The sequence below is a fragment of the Peromyscus eremicus genome, chromosome 22, assembly GCF_949786415.1.
Source record: "Peromyscus eremicus chromosome 22, PerEre_H2_v1, whole genome shotgun sequence".
Lineage (NCBI taxonomy): Eukaryota > Metazoa > Chordata > Mammalia > Rodentia > Cricetidae > Peromyscus > Peromyscus eremicus.
Window position 1 is genome coordinate 5,389,392 of NC_081437.1, and position 26,603 is coordinate 5,415,994.

Consider the following 26,603-nt stretch of genomic DNA (forward strand, 5'->3'; position numbering starts at 1 on the left):
CAGGGCTTAAAATAGTGACACATTCCTGCAATCTGAGCTACTCCGGAAGCTGAAATAGTGTGGGAAGCCTAACAAGACCTTGCATCAATACATATATGTATATATATTGTGTGTAGATATATATATATTGTTTAAGAAGCTGGAAATATAACTTACTGGTACAGTATTCCATCTCCAATCCTACTGGGAGGTGGGAAAGCAGGGAGGGAGGAGAGAGAGAGAGAAAGATAAGGAGGGATGTATTATGTAGCTAAGCTTCAATAAATGAGAGAGAGTGGATAGATTTTTCGAAGACAGCTAGAAATATATTCCACACCATATATTATCTCCATCATTCTCACAAAATCTCTAAATGGCTGTATATTTGTCCCTCTTGAAATCAACAAGTGTCGTGAGTGTTAACCAACTTTTCCCAGGTCACATACACGCTGGACAATGACCACAAAGCAAGAATCGGAATCCAGACCCATCTCTGGCCTCCCAGTGCATGTTGTCACTCACATCTGATGACTACGAGCTATACAAGGACAAGCCAGCAGAGGCATTTAGTGAGATCGCCTGTGTTGACCATTTAGTGCTGTGTTTACTATGCAGCAAATGTCTAATAAAGGTTAATTATTATCAGCAGAACCATTGTCCTGCAGCCTGGGATACACAGCTCGAGCTCACAAGTGGGGAACCCGAAGACAATTTTCTGTATGCCCACGTGTGTCTGGCTGCTCCAATCTCCCATTCCCAGCCCCAGCTTCGGCCTCCGACAAAGCTGAGAAGCCACAGTGGCACCAAGTGATCTAATCAATGTCCCTCTCCTTTTGGCTCTGCACAGTCGTCTCCTTTACTACCTTCACCTTTCATCACTAGGAACACAACGGATTCCTGTTTAAACCATTTCTGACAGGCACACACAGTAATGAAATCATGGTCACCCTTGCTAGCTTCCAGATCTAATCTGGTTCTACCTGGAGAAAATCTAACTTCTACCTTAAGCTCATTTGTTCTCCCCAAACAACCCCACACACGACTTCCAAAAACAGGCACCATCCATACTTGTGTTCACAGGTGGACAGCAACTCGGGCACCAGCTTCTGCTCTACCCTTTCCTCCACTTAATGCTCTGCTGTTACTATTGTTGGAAGGTAATTTAATCAAAAGACCACAAAACACTCTTAAAGCCCAATACAAAGTCTGGATTGCCAACCAGTGGCTGCATGGGGAACTTGCCCAAAGCATGCTTCCCAAGCCTCACTATTCTTTGTCTTTATGCACAGAAATCACATCTTGGTTGACACACTTCAGTTGGCAAGAATCAGAACTGTAGGAGCCATAAAGCAATGTTAGTACATTTAGGGAATTTCCTGGATTCTAGAACTATGGACGAGGTCTTTGATTGATTAGGTCTTTGTTCTTGTTTTGGCAGGTGTGGGCGCCTACATTCTGGGTTCAAAGATCAGAATTGTGCCTCCAACATGGTGTCAGTTGTGATAAGGTCTGTGGGCCTCTTATACTGTCATGCTCATTATACACCTAAGCCCAGGTCTATTCCAACTTCTTAAATCAATCAAATGGGCACACTCGATTTGTTTGAAAAACAGTTACCCATGACTCCCATCAAATTACTCCTGAGTTAGCACAGACTTTTAAGAACACCTGGATGAAGTAAATAGCAAAAGAGCCATGCTGAGGACAATAGTGATAGAAAGTGGGGGATGTTTACAAGAAATAGTGAAAAAAGCAATGAAAAGGCCTTAAGGTCTAATTGGATATTAAGTGACAAAGAGAGATCATAAGTAATCCTAGGAGTAAAGGGTTGAGTTGGTCCAATGGACCAGTAGTGATATTAGGTGGGGCTGTTAGCTTGGTGTTGGGATTGAGGGGGGAAGACCACAGGGGAAGGAATCCTCCTGCACTGGACTAGTTGTCAGAACCAACAGTTCACAGAAGAAATGGCACAGCATGCCCTGGGCAGCAGCAGGCATGAGGCCAAGGTAGTTCAAGATGGATGAGTATCCCAATGGTATGTGGTTCATCAGCAAAGAAGCTGTGCCTAAAAGAGTGTGGGAATGGACCAGTCCAAGGGGACGTTAACAGGAACAGACTGAGAGAGTTCAAGTCACAGCTTGAGAGATGCTAAGATTTAGAGAGAGAGTGGTGGAGAATTAATAACTTGGGAGAACGCTCCCTCGTAATCTCTGTGCTGGGCACTTGGCAAACCTTCCTCTCTTCCCCCACCTCTGCCCTACTCACTTTACACTCTCTGTTTTTCATACATGTGACTTTCATCCAATTAAATTGCAGATTCTTGGAAGACAAGGGTGCATCATTTTACTGTTTTATGCACTTTATACTTGCATAAAAATGTGCTGAAAAAGCACTTATCTTATGGGTTGCTGCTTGGAACGTTGATTTATCTGTAGAGGGCAAGTTTACACGTGAACTTGTATATGGGCTTGTCAGAACTCAAGTGCCCTTCCTCAGGGAGGGAGAGAGGGGAGGATGTGAAGTTGTTTTATAGGCCTGTAGCTGCCCCCCAAAAGTGTCTGCTCTATTAGATATTAAAATAGCAGTAACAGGATTTCCTAAAGTGGAAAGGTTTTAGGCACTGGAAATGTGGCCCCCTAGTTTCTGCCATTCTCTGAGACTTTGTAGAAGAGGGATCCATATTCCCTGTTGACTCTACAAGTTACATGGGCAGTAAGAGGAAATCAGGTAATCTCCCTGTGCCTCCCTTTGCTCTTCTGTAAAGATGGCACTTACTTCCTGGGGCTGTTGTGAGCTTCAAACATGGGGAGGGGGCAGAGCCTGATACATAATAAACACTTAATAGATATTAACTGCTATGATTATGATTTTTTCAATCCTTTCTTCCTCTGCTGGGAGAAGCATGAGAAATAAGCCAATATGTTCATGACCATATGCAAGATAAAAATCCAAGTGGGTACAATTAGGCTGGGGCCACTGAGAGTGATTTTATCTCTGTGTCCTCTTGGGGTGTCTTTAGAGCAGCCTCAGCAAAAACTGGTCATGCCCCAGATAAGGAAAGAGTTCTGAGAAGGAACGGCTGTCCCTGACATGCTAGGAAGCAAAAAGACTTACCTGCTTTTTACCCTGTCATCTGAGAGGTCAGAGGAGCCCTTTGGCAATGCTCCTAAATCGCTCTGAAGATGACTTGCTGCACCCAGACTCACCCTCTTCCTTGTTGTGGAGTATTTGTTTAACTAGGCAAAGATGCACTACATTTGTTTATGCTTCATTTGTTTAACTGTGTAAAGATGTGTTGCTTTGCCTGCCTAAGGCACCTGACTGGTCTAATAAAAAGCTGAATGGCCAATAGCTAGGCAGTAGATGAATAGGCAGGGCTAGCAGGCAGAGAGAATAAGTAGGAGAAGGAATCTAAGGGAGAGAGAGAGAGAGAGAGAGAGAGAGAGAGAGAGAGAGAGAGAGAGAGAGAGAGAGAGAACAAAGGAGAATGAGAGGAAGATGCCCGGGGCTAACCAAACAGGGAGGAAGCAGGAAAACAGGACATACAGAAGGAAAGAAAAGTAAAAGCCCCAAGTCAAAACATAGATGAAGAGAGACAGATTAAGTTATAGGAGTTAGTGGGACAAGCAGAAGATAAGGCTGAGCATTCATAACTAATATTAAGTCTCTGTGTCATGATTTGGGGGCTGGTGTTCCAAGAAAGCCTGCTACGCTTCCCAAGGGAACAGCGTACTTCTTTGATTATAGCTTCAGGAGGGGTGGTCACCCATGCCAAGGCACCCTCCTTGTCCTACCTAGTCTCCTGGGTGCGGCCAGTGACTCACTGTGCCAGGCAGAATGGAGCTGGAGTTTGGAATAATACCATAGCCTAGCTGAAGAACACAAATGACCTATAGATGGGGGTGGACATGACCTGGATTTCTCTGTGTGGGGCCTGAAGAAGGGTTCCTAGGACATTTGTCAACATCTATTTCCCAGCACCGTAGTTGCCCAGGCCAGCACCTCAGGAATTCATCAGCCTAGATGAATTCAGTCTTAAACGCCAGGAGAGGGAATTATGTGGTCGGGCAGCATGATGACATTTGAATGTGCTATCAGACAAGCATTTCCTTTCACACGGATTACTCAGTGCCTTTGGGACCCCAGGAGGTGGCTATTATCAACCACTTACACACAGAGACTCTCAGTGGAGTTCCAGTAGTCAGATGGAGCTGTTCAAATCCTCCTCTTCACTTTAAAGCCTCTGACTCAACCTTAAGCAATTCTAACAGGGTATGAATGTGAATTTGAAGAGCTTTATCAACTTCTCCAGAAGATATTTTCATCAGGGTTCTCACTGATGCTTCCTAACTTTACACTGCTGTGTGTGTCCAGAACTGAGAGAGTTAGACAATACAGGAAATGACAGGTTGTGTGGACCATGCACACATTATCATGAATGATACGAAGCCTGTGTTTTTACTAATATGTCACCATATATATTATACTACAATTACATTAGATATTACATAATGATACTCATTTATAATCATGTATCTTATAACATGATGTATATAGTATAACACTTATACTATACTTTGAGTATTGTATATATGAGTATGCAATATGTGTTTTTGTATCATATGTCTTTTATTATGAAGCATGCATTATATATTGTGTTTGTGTGTGGCTTTATTCTCAACTCCTCTAGAAATGTGCTTTGTAGCTAAGTATATCTATATTACATATGTGGTATTTACTGTATACTTACATATGGGGTATGCCATATGTTAACATGTGTAACTATATACACCATTACATTTAAGTACAATCTACTAAAAAAAAATTATTTTCCCAGTAACCTAAATGAGGCCTAACACATAAATTTAACTAGACTATCAGAAAACTGCCATGACCCAGGATCCAGTTTATTTATCCCTAGATTTTTGTCACCCATGTCAGCACACAAAACACAGGAGCTGCTCAGCCAGAATTTGCTGTGCATGTGTTGAATTAGTTCTCTACTTTTTAACAACCTCACTCTGAGATTCTGCTGAACAAGAAGCTTCCCTCCGGTGTTAATATGCAATTTGATTTGCAAAGATTGTTTGCTGCGTGTGTTCAAGAGCACAGCTTTGCTGCTCCAAAGCAGAGTGGGAGAATCTTCCCTAATCACTCAGAGCTAATTCATTCATTTAGCAAACAGTTGGCTGGGAGCAGGAATGCTAAGACAAAAGGCAGAGGCACTGTCCTCTAGAAGTTCTCTGCAGAGAGGGAAACTTATTTACTTAAACTATGGAATTCATCTCCAGAATGCAGATCCAATGTAATATGTGAGGATTACTGACAGAGGATCTATGATCCCCTGTGTTATGGGAGGGACAGATGATTAAATTTATTCTTTAAATAAGTTATAAGGTTATTATAGAAATGGAATTTTATTCTGAATATTTTAATGCCATTCAGTGCCCTAATATATACCATCGAGGAAAAACAAACTACATAAGTCGGAGAAAGATCCTCAATGGGGTGGTAGGGGAGGGAACACAAAGAATTCTCACTAGAGAACATCCCCTATATTTATAGAAAAAAAGTAGAACACCTAACATGAGTAGCTATAAAATCTTATTTGTCTCACAAGTCTGATGACTGGAAAGCCATCATGGCCCCATGATCTGACTGACTCACAACACGGCAGAGGGGCAGAAAGGGAGCCCTTCATGTGCAGAAGGGACATGCCTTCCAGGAAGAGACTGGGGAGGAGCAAGGCTCTGTGTTCTAACAACCCACTCTGGAGGAAACTAATCCAACTTTACAAGACCTAATGCACTCAACTTAGACCACAGACAAGACTTATTGTCATTTGCTAGGTTTGGTCATGGTGTCAATCAACAAAGGTACAGAGGAACCTTGGGTGAATCTCATCCCTGCTGCAATTCAGCAGATGCCACTCCCAACACTGACCACTTCCTTTTTCTGTCTTTCCATTTACCCACTAGTCATTCCCTGAGTGCTAAATGCATACCAAGTCACCGCTAGATGCTGTCAATATAGAGTTGAATATATAATTGAATATAGTTGAAAGCAGCACTAAATCCTCCACACAGGCAATTCTGACCCAGTCAATCACTCCCCGTTAGGTCCCATCTCTTTTCAGTTACATCATCTCTTACCCTGAGCATAATGGGAACCAAATTTCCAGCTTGTGAACCTTTGGACATTTGAACCTATCTAAGCTGTAAATCTTTGTATCTCAAATGTTAACACGCTGGCACTCACCCAGGGATCTTATAAAATACAAGTTATCATTAGAAAGGCCTGAATAGAGCCTGGGGCTCTACCCTTCTAAAAGCTTGCATCCCAGTGCTGGTGTCGAGACTGCAACGTTCTTTTTTAGAGCATAGCACTCTGCCAGGCTTAACCTCTGACATTCACACGTACGGTAGGGGTGAAAAGCATGAGAGAGTAATCCAATTATATCAGCTCAAGGGGGTGATATTCTTGATTAAAAGTGTGTACCCCCCCAAAAAAAATGTTTATAGCCATTTCAGCTTTTCTAGTCCCTAAGGTGTCATGAGACTTTCTGCAGTTGAAGCAATTATCACATCACGGTTGGGCACTGCTTTGCTTTGTCATTATCCATTTTATGTCTCCCAGTCTGGTTTCACTGAGTTTCTGGAAATCATCTTCTTCATCTGCCTCTATATTGACAGCATCTAGCGGTGACTTGGTATGCATTTAGCACTCAGCAAATGACTAGTGGGTAAACGGAAAGATAGAAAAAAGAAGTGGTCAGTGTTAGGAGTGGCATCTGCTGAACTGCAGCAGGGATGAGATTCACCCAAGGTTTTCCTCTGTACCTTTGTTGATTGGCACCATGACCAAACCTAGCAAATGACAATAAGTCTTGTCTGTGGTTTAGGCCTTCGTCCCAGAGTTTTGTTGATGTTATTTTTCTAATCTACATGGAAGAAGCACTTGATTGTATTTGTTTCGCTGTACTAAAGCATCAGGGTACCTGTCTCTATACTTCTCATCGCCATAGCTTCCCTAGACATCATGTTTATACGATGAAGTCCTTGAATCGACAGAAGAGCCATAGCTGAGAAAGCAGGAAAGCCTGGTGACCATCAGAGATTATGAACCATTTGACTGGGGATTAAGGAAGTTGACTTTGAAGGAAACGCATGTTTGTATAAAGAAAGGGGAGCCGGGCGGTGGTGGCGCACGCCTTTAATCCCAGCACTCGGGAGGCAGAGCCAGGTGGATCTCTGTGAGTTCGAGGCCAGCCTGGACTACCAAGTGAGTTCCAGGAAAGGCACAAAGCTACACAGAGAAACCCTGTCTCAAAAAACAAAAAAACAAAAAAACAAAAAAACAAAAAAAAAAAGAAAGGGGAAATATGCCTGCATGCAGCATGGGTGTGGGAGGGGACAGGACACGTGCTCTAGAGATTTCAGAATGCAATCGTGTTCTTCTGGTCAAGGGAGTAGGGTTCAATCGACGTGCCTAGTAGACAAACTTTTTTAAGAAAAGATTTTTTTATTTATATTACTTTTAATTTTGTGAATGCCTGTGTGTCTGTACTTGGATAAGAGCATGGGAGCAAAGGTACATGCCGAGGCTACAAAGGGGTGGTGGATCCCCTAGAATTGGAGCTACAGGAGGGTGTGAGTTGCCTGGCATGGGCACTAGGAAACAAACTCCAGTCCTCTGAAAGAGCAGCAAGTGCTCTTAACCATTTAGTTGTTTTGCCAGCCTTACTAGAGGGAATGCAAGGGAATAACCAAGCATTTTGAATGTAGTTAGATTAGAGATCCAGCATGAACGTTTAACTTGTCATAGAGTGATACTAATGTGTCTAAGGCCATATGTGTTCAGTCTTACCTGATCTCAGAAGCTAAGCTGGGTTGTGTCTGGTTAGTCCTTGGACGTGACAGTGTTGTGAACATTCCCACCATTATAGCTTATATGAATTTGCCAAATGCTGGGGCTGTTCATTTTGAGCTGAGTTATCACAGGTCTACAGAATAACAATACCAACAACAATACTGGCCTCTGACTAGGGGCTAAAAGCCTCACAGTCAAATAAATTAGAGGAAAGGCTATAATCAGAAGTCAAATTCTCAGTGCTATGGTTTAGATATGGCTCAATGGTCTAAAGGTTCATTGCTGGAAATTTGGTTCCGGTGATGCTCATGGTAACAAGGAGAGGTGGGCCTTAATGGGAAGTGATCAAGCTTCCTCACCTCCAAAAATTAACCTTCTGCAGAGTTGTGCTTGCTGATGTGACCCTGCTGCACTGCTCTGGAAAGGACTTAGCAAACTATCTCATCTACCTCCTCGTTTTACAGTGAGGAACCCAAGGTCCAGAGAAATACCTATCACAGCCTGAGGAAGCAAAAGAAAGTGTCCAAGACTTGTTTCTGCACACAGAACCAAAATGACGACTTCACAGTCATGTGGAATGAATTGAAGAGGATGTCTAATAAACAGTAAAACACTCAATAAATGACCATAAAAATAACTGGAGACAGAAGGGGGAAAACAAGGAGGCCTAGGAATTTCTTATGCTTTCTGCTATTGTACCTTGTCCTCTTTGCCCAGCCCCATCTGGCCACAGTCATGCCCCCGCCCCAGTCCTAATACTCACTCCTATCTGCAGCAGGAATCTTAAAGGGTCTTATTAATGAAAATAAACCTGGAGCCAGGTAAATGCTGAATGATCAGAGAAGCAGAACAAGCCACAGCCACCTCACCTTGCCTGGAAGCTTCTGAGTCCTCATCTAGAATGAATCTCAGCTGTACTGCTGCTCAAAAGCCTTAAAGCTTAACCAGCTCTTGTTCCTGGTCCTCATTCCTTATATACCTTTCTGCTTCCTGCCATCACTTCCTGGGATTAAAGGCTCACTTCCTGGGATTAAAAGCGTGTGTCACGATGCCTGGCTGTTTTCAGTGTGGCTTTAAACTCACAGAGATCCAGATGGATCTCTGCCTCCCAAGTGATAGGATTAAAGGCATGTATGCCACCATTTTCTGGCCTCCATATCTAGTGGCTGTTCTGTTCTCTGACCCCAGATAAGTTTATTAGGGTGCACAATATTTTGGGGGCCATAATATATCACCACACCTATCTCTGAAGTTGATACTACGACATATGAACTACTTACTGAAAGAAATAAATTAGGACTGTTTCTTAGCTAGTTCATGCTAACGATTTCTAAGGTTCCTTTTTTAAACATCAAACTGTCCAGACTTGAGTTTGGTTAAGGAGGTGTGTCCTGACATTAAACAGAATATCAGCATGAGTGCTGACCTAGTAATGGTCATGAACCTGGAAATGCAGCTGGAGGAAATGTCTTGTGGTTCTCACTAGATTTAAACTCTCCTTATCTAGTCCTTCCCTTCATGGAGCTCTTCCACTCAACTCCTTTAGATGCTCACACACATGCCTTCTGAGCTATTGCCAAGGAAGAGCTTATCACTCACAAACCCTCATCCACCAGCTTGTGAAAAATGATGCTTGCACCCCAGATCCACAAGTCCCTGAGGTCTTTATGCCTCTCTGAGATAGCTGTTTCACTCCCCTCACCCACCTGCTCTGGTCTCCACCCTACAGACATTCTCCACAGAATGCACTTTTAGACCTCTACATCTAAGTCCCAGGTAAGCAGACAGCATTTCTACCTCAGCCTGTTTGAACACATGCTGCCTGTGAGATTTCCTGAGACAGTCAACTGAGCATTAAAGCTGTATGAGGGTCTTCCCAGGAGGCCGAATAATAGCATGTTTCATCTGTGAGACATAGTATAAACATCAAACCACCCTGTCTCCTCACAGGCTCTGGCTTCTGCATCGTGGGCTTTATTCTCCACAACCTTCAGACTTCTCCAGAAGGAGAAAAGCTGGGGTCTGAAACATAGAGTATTTTATGCCAAGCCATCATTAATACCAAAGACAAGCTTCACTTTAGTAATAGCATGTAGAGGGCAGGGTTTTGGGGGTCTTTTGTTTTTGGTTTTTTGAGACAGGATTTCTCCGTGTTGTTTTGGTGCCTGTCCTGGATCTTGCTCTGTAGACCAGGCTGGCCTCGAACTCACAGAGTGCTGGGGTTAAAGGCATGCACCACCACCACCCAGTGAGAGGACAGGTTTTAATCCATGCTTATTTTTAAAGTAATTCATTAAAAGAATAAAACCAGATCCATGACAACATGCATAACAACCAATTCAATTAAAAAAAATAACGACCTGAATGTCAGGTCTGAAACTTTGAAACTGTTAGATGAAAACATGGGTAAAACACATCAAGATATAGCACTTGACTCCAATAGCACAAGAAACCCACAAAACTGACCTCCCCCCCCAAAAAAAAGAATTGCCATAAAATTAATTAGTTTGTCACCCCAAAGGAAACAATAGCCAGAGTGAAGAGAGACTGCAGACTGGGAGAAAATCTTTGCCACCTGTCCATCTACATTAGATTAATATCTAGAACCAAATAAAAACTGAAAAAGAAACCTCCAGTCAATGAGTGGACTAATCAACCAGATAGTTTGCTGTGGGATGTCCTTCTGTACGCTGTGAATATGTGTTGCTGTGATTGGTTGATAAACAAAGCCGTTTGGCCTATGGCAGGGCAGGATGGAGCCAGGCAGGAAAATGCAAGGGAGATAGGGAAAGGAGAAAGGAGAGGAAAGGCAAACACCAACCACTGCCAGGAGAAGCAAGATTTAAAAGTACTGGTAAGCTATGACCATGTGACAAGTTATAGATTAATAGAAATGGGTTAAGTCGTAAGAACTAGTTAGCAAGAAGCCTGCCATAGGCCATTAAATTGATAATTAATATTAAGCCTCTGAATGATTATTTTATAAGTGGCTGCTGGACCTCAGTGCCGAGCAGGACAGGAGAAATCCTCCAACTATAATAGTTCTAAAGAAAAAAATGCAATTGACTAATAAATATTTTTAAATATTCAAAATCTTAAACCACCATGGAAATTCAAATTATAACAGCTTTAGTATTCCATCTCACCCCAGTCAGAATCACTATCCTCAAAAAACAATTTACTAATTCTGGCAAGGATGTGGAAAATGTGGTAACCTTATACATCACTATAATCATGTAAACTGGTACCATCACTATGCAAATCAATATATAGTTTCCTCAAAAGAGTTAAAAATGGAAATAGACTAAAATAAAAATACAGTATGGTCCAGGGATGTCACTCACTCCTGGGATATACTCAAAAGATCCTAGGTCAGCATGCAGCAGAGATAGTCAATTGTCCATGTTTATTGATGCAGTATTCACAACAGCCAAGATCAGGAACCAGCCTAGAGTCCAGCGATGGATAAAGAAAATGTGGCACATATACATAGTGGAATTTTACTCAGTTGTAAAAAAAAAAAAGTGAAATTATAGAAATCACCAGAAAATGGATAGAACTGAAGTTGACTGTGCTAAGGGAAGTAAACAAGACTCGGAAAGACAAATATCACATGATTTCACTCACACATAGTGTATAGGTTAAATTTGTGCTGTACCTGTGTGTGTGTATGTGTGTGTGTGTGTGTGTGTGTGTGTGTGTGTGTGTGTGTGTAGTTGTAGGACATGAAAGGACAAACGGGACCATGAGAGGAGAGAAAATGTCTAAAGGGAGCAGCAGGGAAGGACAGTGAGGGTGGTGGAACATTTGTGTTATGAAAACATAAAGTGGGCTCACGGGAGGGGAAGAGGACCTGTCAAAAAGGGGGTGGGACAGTGAAGGGTAGTGGGAATGAGGTAAGAGTGATACATACGCATATATATCCTGTGTATCTAATGATATATATGCATCAAACTGCCATTTTGAAATGCCATTTATTTTATTCTAACAAAAACTGTAAAAATACTTTTAATTAAGGAAGAGAGTAAGAATGACAAGGGGGAATCAGGAAGAGAGGGGAATGGGGAACAAGAATGAGCATCTACATTCTCCAACACCACAGCCAGTTTAACAGGGAGCCTGGCTCCATAGTCCAGAGCAGGTTTAATGAAACGCAGCCCACTGGCAGAATTCATTCCCATTTTTAATAAAGTTTCATTGGCACTCGTTTCATTTCCTACAGTTTCTTTGGCGTTTCATTGCTTATAGTGGTTTTAACATAGATCAAACGATCCACAATGCCAATAGGTAGTTACTCTCTGGGCCTGAGAAAGTTTGCTGACCCCTGACCTAAGGAATTTGGTTTTATTTCATCCTGTATATTTCCCTAAATACTGTTAAGAAAATCTCCTTCAGGCTTTGGTTTCTACAGCTGAGAAGTATCTAATCACCTAACGACCCACTACCTCAGATTTATTTTCCCACTGTTGTGTAAACATTAGCATCTAGTGTGTTGGTTTATACTTATTACTATCGCTGACTTGAGGAAAAGAAAGCAGTTTGGGGTCTTAAGAATCCTCCTAGGCACAAGGCTCTAGTTGAATCCTTTAAAGGTCTATGGAGGAAAACGGAACTAACCTGAATTATCTTTCTTTTGCTGCAGAGAGATCTCTCAGAATGATGTTTTGGAAGTAATAGAAGCAGATGTGTTCTCCAACCTACCCAAGTTGCATGAAATGTAAGCAACATGCCAGTGTATGTGTGCGTGCGTGCGTGCGTGCGTGCATGTACACAAGAGGGTCATGACTATTAGAAAGAGCCCTAAAGTTCTTTTGTGTTCCTGGGAGGCTCTGACTCTGTTCTACCCTCAGATCCACAGATCACCATGGCGAGAGACCAGAGGCAGCCTACAAGGGACTGTCATCTGTCTCTGGCTAGAGACACAGGCACCAGCCTCGAGTTTAGCTTCATTCTATACTGACTCCCTCCGTTGGTTTTCTTCTTGTCGCTTTATGTCACAGGCTCTAGAACCCTTGTCCTAAGACGATGGGAAAACTCCCCCATCCCTCCATCCCATAACCTCATCCACAAAGGTCAAATAAATCCCACTCAACGTGACTGAGGCTGGATAAGCCTTTTCTGAGAACTGCCTCTGCACATTCATGAATGCGCAACCAAGACACAGAACCATCTGAGACTTCTGTTTCTCGTCTGCAAAGCTAGAGTGAAATCCACACTCTCAGAGTTGCTGGGATGAATGAGGAACATGATAAAGAGCAGTTAAATCTAGCATATCAACCAGTGTAACCCAGTTAAACTGTAATGACCCTTGGTTGCTCTACTAGTGTAGACACACTTACTTTCTCTTGTTGACATTCTTGTTGTGTATGTGTGCAATGCATAGGTCTAAATCTGTTCTCTACCAGTCTCTAATCACTGGAAAATAATCCACAGACTGACAGGAGGATGTCAAAGCCACAGAGACTTTCAAGTTTATCAGTTCAAAAAAGTTTAAAGTGTGTTCTATTTGTTACTATGAACCCAAGAAATTATTTGGTGTTAAATAAAGAAGAAAGAAAAGTATTTTGTGATCAAATAAGATTGGGAAACACTGAGCAAATAAGAGGAAATAATCTCATTTAAAACTAGAAAAACTCAGAAGTTGTTTTATGCTAAGATATATTTGGAACTTCCAAGAAAAAATTGCTGTACAGTCTGTGTGTGTGTGTGTGTGTGTGTGTGTGTGTGTGTGTGTGTGTGTGTGTGTGTGTATTAAGGAGTTTATTTAGAAATGGCAGCCTGGTTTTTGAGCCCACTACCTATGGTGGGACACCTCATACTGCCTTGAGGCAGGGGGAGGGGCTTGGACCTGCCTCTGCTGAATGTACCAGGCTCTGCTGACGCCCCATGGGAGGCCTTACCTTCTTGTAGGAGGGAATGCAGGGTGGGAGGAGGGAAGAGGGGGATCTGTGGCTGGTATGTAAAATGAATAAAAAATTTCTTAATTAAAAAAGAAAGAAAGAACAGCCTGCATATTTTGTCAACCCGTTCTGCCTCCTACCTCATTCCTCCTCATTTTCATTACTGTCTTGTTCCTTTATTCTCTCTCCACTTGCCCTCATCTTGCCCTAGTTAGAGAAAGAGACCTGACAGGGCCTCAATGTCCACAAAGAATATCAGGGAAATGACCCAAAGGCCCAGTGTAAAGCATGCCTTGGTGCCGTCCAGTGGGCAGTGGGGCTAATGAAACAGTTCTTGCATCTCTTTCTTGCATGGGGAGGCACTCACACTCATGCAACACTGGCTGTGTTTAAAATGATTAATTGCCTGGTACTTGGCTCTGGTTAGCTACAGGTTACTGCAACATGAAAGCTAATGAAACAGGAAGGAAGTAATTAACAAGAGTATCTCTACAAATATACATTGATCCAGCAAGATGAGAAAGAAGACAGGTTCTCTGCGGGAATCCGAATGTGAACCGTCTCACTTCCAGACTATTGATCAGGACACAGCACAGGCTAAAACCACTGGGCAGAAGTCATCATTCCCCATCTGCTGTGAGGAGCCACTTCCGTCAGCAGAACAGGGCTTGAGGGGGAAGGGGAGGGACCTCCTGCCAGGGGCTGGAACTTGGTGCTTTAAATCAGAGACAGTAGTGGCTTTTCTCCCAGATTTTGGTTTTCTCTTTGCCAATTCATTTCTATTTCTTTAGTCTTTTTGCTACCTCACCTGTATCCCTTTCCGGCCCCTCTTCTTTTCACCATTTCTGGCTGGTCTGAGTGTCCTCCTCTTGTCTTCATACCTTTCACTAGTTCAGTTCCCCCATGTTAGTGTCGCCTGTCCCTTCTTAGTTTACCCCGGTTCTGGGAGATTCTTACTAGTAAAATCCTCAGCTCTCCTTGTGGTTAAAAATAGACTGGAGGACGGGTACCAAGCGATGAGTGTTAAATGGACAGGGTTGGTACTCAGTTTACACAGATTTATACAATAAAGGGTCCTGCATGCTTGCTCAATGTTTGCTGAAATTATAGCTAGATAGAGGGATAAATGGATAGACAGATAGATGGATGGATGACTTATTATTTACTGATGTGCTCTGCGTGACATGAAAAATACCATGACACTCTTCGCTGTTCAAGTCACTTACACGTACCTCCCTCTCTTACAGTAGAATTGAAAAGGCCAACTCTCTGCTGTACATCAATCCCGAGGCCTTCCAGAACCTTCCCAATCTACGATATCTGTAAGTGCTCATACATTATGGCATTCCTTCTGTTATTAAATTGTGCATTCTTATTTTAGTCAAATCTCCAGTTGCTACTGTGGGAATAATCACTTTTTCATCAAGGATGGGCAAGGGTTACCAAAGCTAAGGTGGAGAGACAGATGGTAGTGAGTTTAGTTTTCTTTAATGAGGAAATTCTTCCACTAACATAATTGCATTTTGTTTTCATTTTCAAGTGAAGAATGTCTTTCGCATTTACAGGATTGTCATGCAGACCTCTTACAGAACGAGGTCATAACTTGGGATTAAAGAGATTCAATCAAACTTTCTGCTATCTTTCATTTTGCAACCTTGACTTCAAAGATACTGTTTGTCTCACTTGTTTTGCGTTTAAGTATTTTTTCCAAGATAGATTGCAGTGTTTTATTTTGTATGTTTTAGTCAATAGCTGTCATGGCATTTTATCAGCAGAGAGATTTCTGATGTCTGAACTCCATCCTATGACCTGTCCACACCAGCAGAAACAGTTTCCTACACTCAAATGACTTTACATTAGCCAAGGGCTGACAGATACTTGAGTGTTATGATGAGGTCTTACAAAGTAGCAGACAAGAATCTAGACTCCGGAGTTCAACTTTCTGAGTCCATTCACTAGCTGTTTATCAGAGGCAAGGACTTAACCTCTCAGCTTGTTTCCTCATCAAGAGAATGGAAATAATAATGTACGTAGGTTATTAATGTAATGATGCTGCACAGAGGCTTAAAGAAAAAAACCATCTATCATTTTTTTACCTGTCTCAGTTGTTCGGCCAAATCAATATGCTGACCACGACTTGGTTTGCCTGACATCAGCTAAGCTTACTGATGCATCTCTAGCTAGTCAGCAAGTCATCTGGGGTGGGGCATTCTCAATGGTCCCAGTTGGAACGACTCAGCTCTCCTGTAATGATCACCTCCACCATGCTAGTGTAGGCTTATTTTCACTGAGATCCCAGAGTTCCAAGAGAGACATCTGAAGAGTACAAGCTTCCTCAGCATATATCCTGAATATCACATTGTCTCTTCTGGAGCATTTGATTAAGACAAAGAAGTTCAAAGAACCAGCCAGAATTCAAGAGGTAGAGAAATAGGCGTTACTTCTTGACCGTAGAAGCTGTAGTCATGATATAGGGGGTGTGGACACAGAAAAGGAAAATAAGCTGGAGACCATCAATCCAAAGTATATCAGAAGTTTTTCATTGTTCCTATTATCATGGGGTAAAAACCCCAAGAACCACTCAACAAAACCAGAGTGAATCTGAGAGTCTTTCTAAGGCCAGCCGGCAACTGACTGGAAAGAAACAGTTCTCATGGAGCACCCTCAATGCTTTCTGCTGGCAGCTTTTAAAGACAAAAGCCATATCCTTGTTGGCAATTTCAGGGGAAGAGGAGCAAGCAAGCAGTTTAACAGAAGCATAAAGCAGCGGTTAGCTGGGTCAGCTTGATCTCAAGTCCCTGGGACAGGGTTGGGCAATTTTCTAAGGGGCTTTCCCACAAAAGGGAGTGTAAGGGGGTGGGTGTTAGTTCTGAGTCAGACCTTAGAGGACTACAGCAGAGAGCAGAGGAGGAACCTTGGCCCAATATCACCTATCATTGTAGATATTCAATCAATATTAGTTGTTAGTAAGATCATTCTCTGGCCCTAAATTTTGGTCCATACTAACTAGAGTTAGTAAGTATGATAAGAGGTACTGAGCCATTTGTAGACCTCAGCTGTCTGAGTGGGAACTAAGTAATAAGATTCAGCAAATGAGAGTCCATCTAATCTTCCATGCCTTGTCTATAACAAGAGTCCCAGGATGTTCTAGAGAAGAAATAAGGTTGGTTACTTCTGAGTTTGTGTCACAGGTGGGGCAGCTTCATGGGCACACAGCACATACAGTTATGTAGCTGCTTGCCTTCATTCTTTCTTCTTCCTCCTTCTTCCTTTTAGAAGATATCTGAGTAGAATATGGGGTCATAGACTCTTCTATAACAGAACAAAGGCATTCCAGAAGATGGAAAGGAGTTCCTGGGATAGATCCATTGGCAAACTACCCCTAGTCCAAGTTCTACTGCAGAGGATAGACTCATGAAAAAAGCTTCATGCACACATTTCATGGCTTTTTAACGTAATAGCCATTCCAAAAAGAATACAGCATAACAAATAAATGAGGCCTGAGAGGATCATCCCATCCGGAATTTGACTCTAGGTTAGGAATATAGCTCAGTTGTAGAGTGCTCGCCTAACTTGTGTTAGGTCTTGGATTGATCCTAAGTATCACAAAAAATAAATAAATAAATAAAACTAGAATTGCACTGGTCTTGGACCACACATCCTGGCCAGCACCATTCATTCATCTTGTTGGGGACCCTCAACAAAGGAGGAACTTGGAGAATGTAGATATGGAATTCACTATACAGGAAAAGAATGGAGCGAGGGGACCTTCAGTAAAATAGAAAAGACGAAGTTCTGCCTTTGACCTTGGAGGAAGATGAAACCTGTATCAGTTTTCATCAAATCCAGCCTTTTCTTTGTGCCCTTTCTCACACTGAGATGAGCAGTCCTCTTCAATCAGTATCAGGAAAAGGTTGGCTTCATGGACACACAGTCTGGGAATTCGCTCAAATCCCTATGCTCAAATGGGTTCTATACTGATCCTGCCTGATTCCTGTGGCTAAGATTTTGACAGAGAGATGCTGGTTCCAGTCACATTGTGTTTAGAGAGATTATTCCTCAGTATATTTTAAACCTGCTTTCTGAGGAAAGAAAATGGTGAGAAACTGGGAGAGATTTCATTATTGTCAAAAGCTCCTCTTTTACTACAGCAAAATGTTATTTTCTTGATCAGTTCACACTGCTACAACAGAATACCTTAGGCTGGGTAGCTTAAATCACAAGTCAATATTTCTCAGTTGTCTGGAGACTAGAAATCTAACATCAGGCGCTCCCTGTTGAGTTCTTGGAGAAGGTCCTCTTCCTGGTATATAGACAGTTATCTTCCAATTGTGTCTTCACGTGACCTCTTAGGAGTATATACTTAAAGAAAGAAGAGAAAATCCCATGTCTACACCTGCTTTTACAATATTATACTGCGGTTTAGGGTTTCAACATAAGTTAGGGGAAAATACCAGTTCATAGTAATGACATAATTCTACACTGTCCCAAATCTTCTCACATCTGGAGTCCTGCGGCTCCCCCATAAGGAGACTGAGAATAGGAATTGTATATCTTAAGCCTTTTGACTTCTGGCAAAACTAAGCCTTCCCTAGATGTGCACACCACTTCCGCATGCAGCAGATGATACTCCCTGGAGGTTTAAACAACTCTGCCCTCCAACAGCACTTCAGCCAGCAATACACCTGTTCATGGCTCAGACTGCTGCTCTTTTGACATATTTTCCAGGCCACCAAGACAGAGCACACAAAATGCACAGTGATCTTCTCATCTGAAATGTTCTATCAGGGAAACAATGTCCAATCAAGCTCCCATTCTGCATTAGTCAGATCTGGTGACCATAGCAAACTCTATAAGATAGGGCAGTTTAAACAAAGAGAAGTTTATTTTAAAGATGGAGGCTGGGAAGTCCAAAATCAAGAGCCTGGAAGATTATGCTGCTGTACCAGGTCTCTTCCTGGCTTGCAGATGGCTTCTTTCTGCTCATCCTCAGGTGGCAGAGAGAGTGGGCGTGCACTCAACAAAGCAAGAATGAGCAAGAGTAAGCCTCTGGGGTGTTGCTTCTGACAGAGACTAACCCAGTAGGTTCAGGGTCCCACTTTCATCACCTTACTAATGCATAATTGCCTCCTAAACATTTTCTCTCCGGACACAGTTGCAGGAGGATTAGGACTTGATGTTATAAGCAGGAGGGGGACACGGGTTAGACCCTTGAACACCTCCCCCATACTTATTCCTCTCACAGTCGCGGCCATCCATACAGCTTTATGATTCGGCAGCCAGATAGAGACAGAGACAAGAAGTTCACATGTCCTCTGGGATGATGAAAACTTGTTTCAGGAGACAAGAAAGGCACAAAGTGGATGAAGAAATTCAGTAGTGATGAGCTGCGGGTGGTGTGTTTCTAACGGTGTTTTCGTCGTTTTGGTTTTTGCTTTAGTAAGCCAGGATAAATATTTAGCATCGGAGCAACCAAGAGCAGGAAATTACCAGGGGGCGGGGATGAGGCCCCATTTGACTGGAGCATCCTAATTGCTGCACACACACGCTTAGAAATGTTTTTCTGAAGCTCTCCACGTTGATTCCATTTCATGCTGTTCACTTGATATCGCAGGATTCAGGACAACTAGAAATCAGCACTCCTCATCAATGCCTTCGTGCTTCACAGAGGAACCTGAAGTAGTTAAGAAAACGCTTATAAATAAAGAAATGTTCTTAAACCAGAAGAATATGCACCAAAGGATTCATCTGAATGGATTTTTTAAGTCAATATTTTATTTGCAGGCAATAGTTTTTTTTTTTCTGCTTTGCCCTCCTGGAGCTGACCTTTTATGTATGAAAGATTATCTATTGATCTGTAAATAAGGTTTATACAATATTCTCTTGCCTTTGCATCCTGTCAATGTAATTCCCAAGCAGCTGGGTGTTGTTCTTCGCTACTCAATAAACTATAATTCCATTTAGTAAGCATGTCACACTGCTACACAGCAGTGTGCCCACCCCCAAGCCACCACTGACAACCACCTTCCACTCAGATGTGGAAGCCATTAGAACTCTTCTAAAATGCCTTCTGATGGTGCCAGGCCATTTACTTTCTACAACTGAGATTCCTTACAGAGATACCCCTCAGCAGTCCAGGCTGTTTTAGCCCAGCCTTGGTTAGAGGACTTTTCTGACATGAATATGCACTGTTCCTACAAAACAGATCACTTTTGGTCCTCAGCCATGCTTTCCTCTCAATGGTGGCTGGGAAAAGAGCCATACAAAGATCCAATTCTAGAAACTGTGGCTAACAGATGCATGGTCCCTCTCCATTTGTTCCATCATTTGGCTTATGAATTGTCCAGTTAGGAACAACTCACTCAGTAATTCATTAAAAACTAAGTGAGGACATACTACATACAAGACTTTCTTATATATACCAAATATGACAGGACAGATGAAACATCTGGTTCATGGAGCTCACATTCTCATTATAGAGATTAAATAATATTGAATTATACCAGGTGACGATGATGTTATCAAACATATATTTTGGAGAATATATATATCAAAGAAAGTAATACTTGGGGAAGAGTGGCTGAGAAACCATGGAGTGGACGGCTCTCTGAAGGATATATCCAGAGGTCGCTCTTACCTTAAGGAAAAGACTACACTCCTGAACATGACAATATCTGTAGAGCTTGTGGTCATACTTGAGAGGATTAAGCAAATGCCCTGAACCAGACAAGTCACGGAGTGACACATTGGAGTGAGACGGTCACAGGCTTTAAAAAGACCGAAGAGGAAGGAGTGAAGAAGTGTCCTGTGAGGAAAGGTAGCAAGTAAATACGTGCAACATGCAAAGATCACAGGTAGGGAGAAGCCGAACCCCCATGAGAAAGAGACTGTACACCGTGAAGGAGTGGGACTAGATGTTGGTGTGTGTGGCTGAGAAAAATTGGAGGGGAACCCGAGGCAGGAAAGTTTAGTCCTAACAAAGTAGGAAACAGTTAGCTACTCAAGACTTTTGGGGCCGGGCGGTGGTGGCACACGCCTTTAATCCCAGCACTCGGGAGGCAGAGGCAGGCGGATCTCTGTGAGTTCAAGTCCAGCCTGGTCTACAGAGTGAGTTCCAGGAAAGGCGCAAAGCTACACAGAGAAACCCCGTCTTGAGAAAAAAAAAAAAAAAAAAAAAGACTTTTGGGCAGCAGATTAGCATGATGGTAGTGACTGGATTGTAGAACATCCTACAGCAAACTGTACTCAAAGGAGGCCTGCTAAGGGCCTGTTGCCATAAGCCAGAGGGAGAGTTATACTGACCACAGTTGAAAGTCAATGAAAATCACGGTGGCCTGTCATTTATCTTTGGGCCACACGGGGGTACACGTCATTGAGATTATTTTGGTCCACTCACTTCATTGCTCTGACCTCCCACACAGCCATGTGGTAGATGACACTCATCAAGAAGCTAGTCATCTTACATGGACTGCGATTATTAAGATGAAATTATTAGCCATCTTCTGGGTTGTCAGCATTGCATCTCAGGATGTTGCCATGACTACCAAGATGCTTGGACACAATGAAGACTACAGGATTGCTTATTTTATCAGTAACCTGTCTTCCAAATCTGACTTTGCTTTAGCGCTCTCAACTCCAGGATAACACGGCTGTTCGAGGTGAGATTTCCATCTGAGCATGACTGCTCCCACAGCCAGGGACCCCTTGTGATTGTAAATTGGGCAGTATTTTTATGCAGCTAACCTTTCCTCCCTGTGCAGAAAGCATTTTTCTGCAAGAGCTTGAGCCCTTTCCATCAGAGAGGAAATCAACTGATGTAGCATTCCTAGCAATGTGCTCAGGTCTTACATTCTTCCCAGAGTAATTAGCATTTTCTGTGTTTGTGTCTGCTGTATGTTTCTAGTGTAGGTATATGAGTGTATATGTGTGTGCACAATTGTACGTGTGTGGGGATGCACATGTGAGTGTGGAATCCAGAGGCCTAACATCTTCCTTGGTGTTCTCCAATTTAGTTTTGGAGACAGGGTCTCGCAACCCCGATTCACCAATTTGGCTAGACTGCCCAGTGATCTCTGTGCTTCAACTATCTATTTGACTACACACACACACACACACACACACACACACACACACACACACACACACACCTGCAGATTCTGTGTAATGTAATTTGCTCAGGATAGTTCTTAGAAATCAGGTGCATCTTCCTCTCATTAAGTTTGAAGTATGGCCTCTCTCTCTCCTCACTAAAAATCGGACACAGGAACAGGTCAACAGTGAGCACAAGTCTCAGATTAGCTGAGTGGAGCTTAACCTCAGTTTCTTCCTCATTGCCAGCGTCATCTTCCCCACCCCACCCCTAGGCAGTGACGCTTTAACCCTTCCATGTTTCTCCATCTGAAAGGACAGAATGAGCAAAATGTGCTTCAAAAGGCTGGCCCGGGGAGAAAATGCCTCTAACTCCCCTAAGATCTCTTCCAGCTGTCAGGTGCTTGATTCCACACCTGTAAGTGTCACAAACCTGGGGCTCTCACTGCAACACCTGCCCAGAATCCAGAAGGGCAGAATCTGTCTGCAGGACAAGGAACCCTTGTCAGAACATGACAGACCCCTTCCTTCACTTCTATATGAAGCTCCCTTTCCCTGAGCTATAAATGTCACAGTCTTGGAGGCACACTGAGAGACTCCAGCCTGCTGAAGCTCGGCTCCTGTGCTAAAGGGCAACCATAGGATGCATTCCTGCTACATTGGTCCCTCACAAATAAGCAAAACTGCCTCACCAAAGCCCTGAGGGACACTGGCTGTGGGAAAAGCTTGTCAGAGAGCACCCAGCAGCCATTGGAGGTGGCCTGATATGGCCCATCTCAGGTTCAGGTAGAACCAGAGACCGTAGCAAAGCTCACACCAAATGACCTCTAAACTATTGCTTCTTACTCCAGTTCTGGCAGTGTCTTTACTTTAAGATACCTTTAGACTTACAGTTATCCCTGGAGAGGACGCACGATCATGCCAGCATCTCCATAAGAATTGGCCAGAGAATGGTGTAGGCAGCAAAAGTAGACAAGACATGGAACAAAGGCACAGAGTCAGACGAGTTGGTTCCCTCTCCTCCTCTTCCTCCCTCCCTCCCTTCTTCTCTCCCTTTCTCCTTTCCTTTTTTCCAGGATGAGAATTTAGCACCAAATCCCCAACACATAACGAGATAGATCCCCAGTACATTGCAGCAGAGATGGGAAGGCTAGGAGAAGAAAGGAAGGAGGAAAGGGGGAAGATCATTCTGTCTTACAGCAGCCCCGTTGTGATGAAGGCTCACTGGTTAGGCTCTCACCTCCTTCTGTAGTACTTGTCAGGGAAGAGCTATGTTTTCTCCTTGCTTCCAAATACTCACTCCTGTCATCTACATTAACGTTCATAGTATGTTAGGTTGTGAGCTCCTACAACAGGCGTATTCTAGCCAAGGGTCCCAAGCCCTTGGCTTTGCCTGAGAAGGCTGATATCCTCTATGAGGGCATGACTGTGTGAAGAACGCATACTTTGACCAGACAGCAGAATTGCTTGGCTCAGGACTGAAGAGCAGTGAATCGGCAGATGATGCCTGTCTTGGGTTGTACCTGCACCTTAGCTGGATCAAGCGCTGTCGTCCCAGACATCGCTGAGTCTGCATGGAGCCAAGATCAGTGCACAGTAGGCCCTAAATGGGAATATGGGCCTGGCGTGGAAGCTCTGTGTTTGCGTGGTGAGAGAGCAGCAGCTGCTGTTTTGAGGGAAATATCTTGGGGCTTTGCGGAGTGTGAACACCAAAGTGACAAACGCTCTGAGGAGGACCATTTTCATCTTCCGCAGACACTGCATAAACGTACCACTGCGGTTTCATCACAAACTCACCCATGGTGATCAGCCTACAGATAATGCCTAGTTCAAGAGGCGGTGAGCTCCTCCCTCACCTAGTTGGGATGCAGAGATGCGGGTGGAGAGCAGATGGCTGGTGGGCCTGTCAGAGAAGCATTTTGGCAATCTCCTCATAAAGTTCATTCGTCACCATCTCCCTGGTAAGGGCCAGACCACACAGATTCACCCACCAGATGCTGAGGAAAAAAAACCCTTTCCATGACAGAAGAGTCCAAGAGCCAGGTTCCAGCCCTGGCCTTACTTAGGAAAACAGAAACCTCCCTGGGTCTCTAGAGAAATGGAGAGAAGGAGCTGGGGAAACAGCTCAGTGATTAAAGGGCTTGCAGCACAAGAGGAGCAGAGTCAGAGTCTCCAGACCCTCCTATGCTATTCCCATTCGGTGCCTGAGATAAAATACTCAGAGAAGAGTAACTGAGGGGTAAAGAGATTTATTGCGGCTCAAAACTCCAGGTGACAGCCCGTGATTGCAGGAAAGTCAATGCTGACACTTCAGCTCCTCATATCGCATGCAGCCAAGAGCAGAAATAAGGAAACGCATGCGTACTCGCTTGCTTGCTTGTATTCAGCTTGATTTATCCACTGTTATATAGTTCAGGACTCCCTGCCTAGGGAATGGTGTCCCCCACACCGGGCTGGGTCATCCCACATCAATTAACTAAATTAAAGCAGTCACCCAGAGACATACTACAGCAGGCCAAACCAAGACAGACAATCCGTCATTGAGATGACTTTCCAGGTAAGTCTAGGGGGTGTAAAATTGCCCGTTAAAAACCATCACATCACATGCATGCCAGCAAGGTGTGATGGCTCAGTGAGAATTTCAGCCCTGGAGTGTGGACACAGGGCATCTGCAGAACAAGCTGGCTGACAAAACTAGCCATAGCACCAAACCTCAAGTCTCATTAAGAGAACCCATCTCAGAAGAACAAGGTGGAAAGCAGCTGAAGAAAATTCCCCACATCAGCCGCAGGCCTCTGCACATGCATATTTGCATGAGCACACATATGCTTATTGGTGTGAACACACATCTATATACGTGTGTCTACGTGCTCAGGCATACACATCAAAAAAAAGAAAACAGAGAAAAGGAAATTGGAGAGAACTATAGCTATCTCATCTTCTGCAAAAGATTACTGTAACGACGGGGAGGTAAAAAGTTAAGAAGTGCAGCATTTTAAAGTCAAAAGGCCTTGGTCACCAGTGTGGGTGACAAGAATCAGACTTCCAAAAGCACTGTCACTTTGCACTCATTTGCTGACAAAAGTCCTGTGGACTATGTAGTGACAGATCTATGTCACAGATGGAAGCCTGAGGTTGAGAGACAGTGACTGAATTGAACAAGGTCAAAAGCTGGACTCCCAAAATTGCTGGGGAGCAGGAGGCCCAAGGAAATTCTTATTGTGCGTGTATCACAGGGCACATTCTGGAATGGGCATTTTGATCACACCAGTTTGTCTTGCCCTTGATTCTCCCGAAAGAGTAAGGTACCTTTCCCGATCCACAGATAAGGGTTTTGAAACTCCAGAGATTATATAACGGGTAGAATGAAGAACCGAAGCCGTCGATATGTGACTCTCTCCCAGTCCATCCCATAATCAGGGCTGTGTACAAAACAGAGGAAGCCAATGTAAATCTGCCTAGTGTTCAGAGCACATTGACACCTCAATAATGTGTTTGCCATTCAGAATGTGTGATCACCCACCTGAGCAAAGTTGAAGTGTACTGAAGAAATAGCATTCTAAATAATTTATCTCGGAAATGAGTTGTGGGAAAGGGTGTGCAAACTCTTTAAAATATTAACTGTTTTGGCAGCTCCCAAATGTGATGTAAAAGTAACTGCTTGCCACAAATTGGTCATTTGATCAAACTTACTCTTGCTTCAGCACCCAAGAAGGTCTCCAAAGGTTGATGCTTGGCAACAGCATTAGCCGTGAACCGAATTCAGGGATATTTAGGTTGTGAGAGTTTCTATGTAGACAATGAAGTGTACTGGGAAGAATATAATTGAGAGGGTGCCACCAGGAAGCCTGGCTTCAGATGTCACCCTTCTACTTTCTATCAGACAGATCACCTTGAGGTCCCTCATCTTGTTTCCTTATCTGTAAAATGTGGCTGATAATAGCCCCTTCTTCACAGGCTTTAAGGAGAGTGAGACATTTGCACTGTGGCATGTCACAGGCTCAGATAACAGGTGCATTCTTCTGGTTCAAGTCTAGAACTTCAGCTGTGCCTAAGTCTTGCCCCTCCTAAACTATAAAAATGGGAATTATGGCCAGGTGGTCGTGGCACACACCTTTAATCCCAGCACTCGGGAGGCAGAGCCAGGCTGATCTCTGTGAATTTGAGGCCAACCTGGGCTACAGAGTGAGTTCCAGGAAAGGCGCAAAGCTACACAGAGAAGCCCTGTCTCGAAAAACCAAAAAAAAAAAAAATGGGAATTATAAAGTAACTTAGGTTATATATGCTACAAAAAGATGTGGTAACTTCTGTGTTCTCTCCTCAGAGAGAATTCTTGGGATGGTGACTAGTGTAACCAGCTTCTAGGAGTTCACTTACCTCCCAAGTAGTAGCATCTTGATCTCTGGACACCACGGGCAGCTTCTTCATATGGCCCAAGTCTGTGGAGTGTATAAAATTCAGCACATGGCCAAATTTAAATTTCAATCCCCTCTTTCAACCTATGTGGAACACCAAGCAGTCCCAGCTAGGATGGGCTGTCAAGAAGGAGAAACTCAAAATCGCCTCCGGGAATACTTCTCAAAAGATGTATCCCGAATTCCATTCTTCACTCCGTTTTCACAATCAGTGTGTGTGAGGGATGTTTCCAGAAACCTAGACTAGAGCATCCCTTGTGTCAGAGCAGAACTCTGACTGTGATCTTGGGTTATACCAAATCTGCCTTAGGATGGCAGTACCCTGCAGCACGCTCTATATAAAAGGGCAAAT

General features: G+C 43.3%; 1 protein-coding gene and 1 long non-coding RNA gene across 2 annotated transcripts in view; one reads left to right on the forward strand and one right to left on the reverse strand.

Moving 5' to 3' along the window:
- The window catches only part of Fshr (follicle stimulating hormone receptor), a 181,873-nt gene that overhangs the window by 118,217 nt on the left and 37,053 nt on the right, over nucleotides 1–26,603 (forward strand). Inside the window, exons 3-4 of the mRNA XM_059248382.1 lie at nucleotides 12,491–12,565; nucleotides 14,996–15,070. Of these exons, the coding sequence (XP_059104365.1) occupies nucleotides 12,491–12,565; nucleotides 14,996–15,070 (150 nt within the window). The remainder of the gene's footprint in view (nucleotides 1–12,490; nucleotides 12,566–14,995; nucleotides 15,071–26,603) is intronic.
- LOC131897465 (uncharacterized) lies at nucleotides 18,615–26,590 on the reverse strand. The gene is made up of 2 exons (XR_009375700.1): nucleotides 26,214–26,590; nucleotides 18,615–19,422 (listed from the first exon to the last, which is right to left on the reverse strand). It is a non-coding gene; the product is annotated as an uncharacterized LOC131897465 (long non-coding RNA).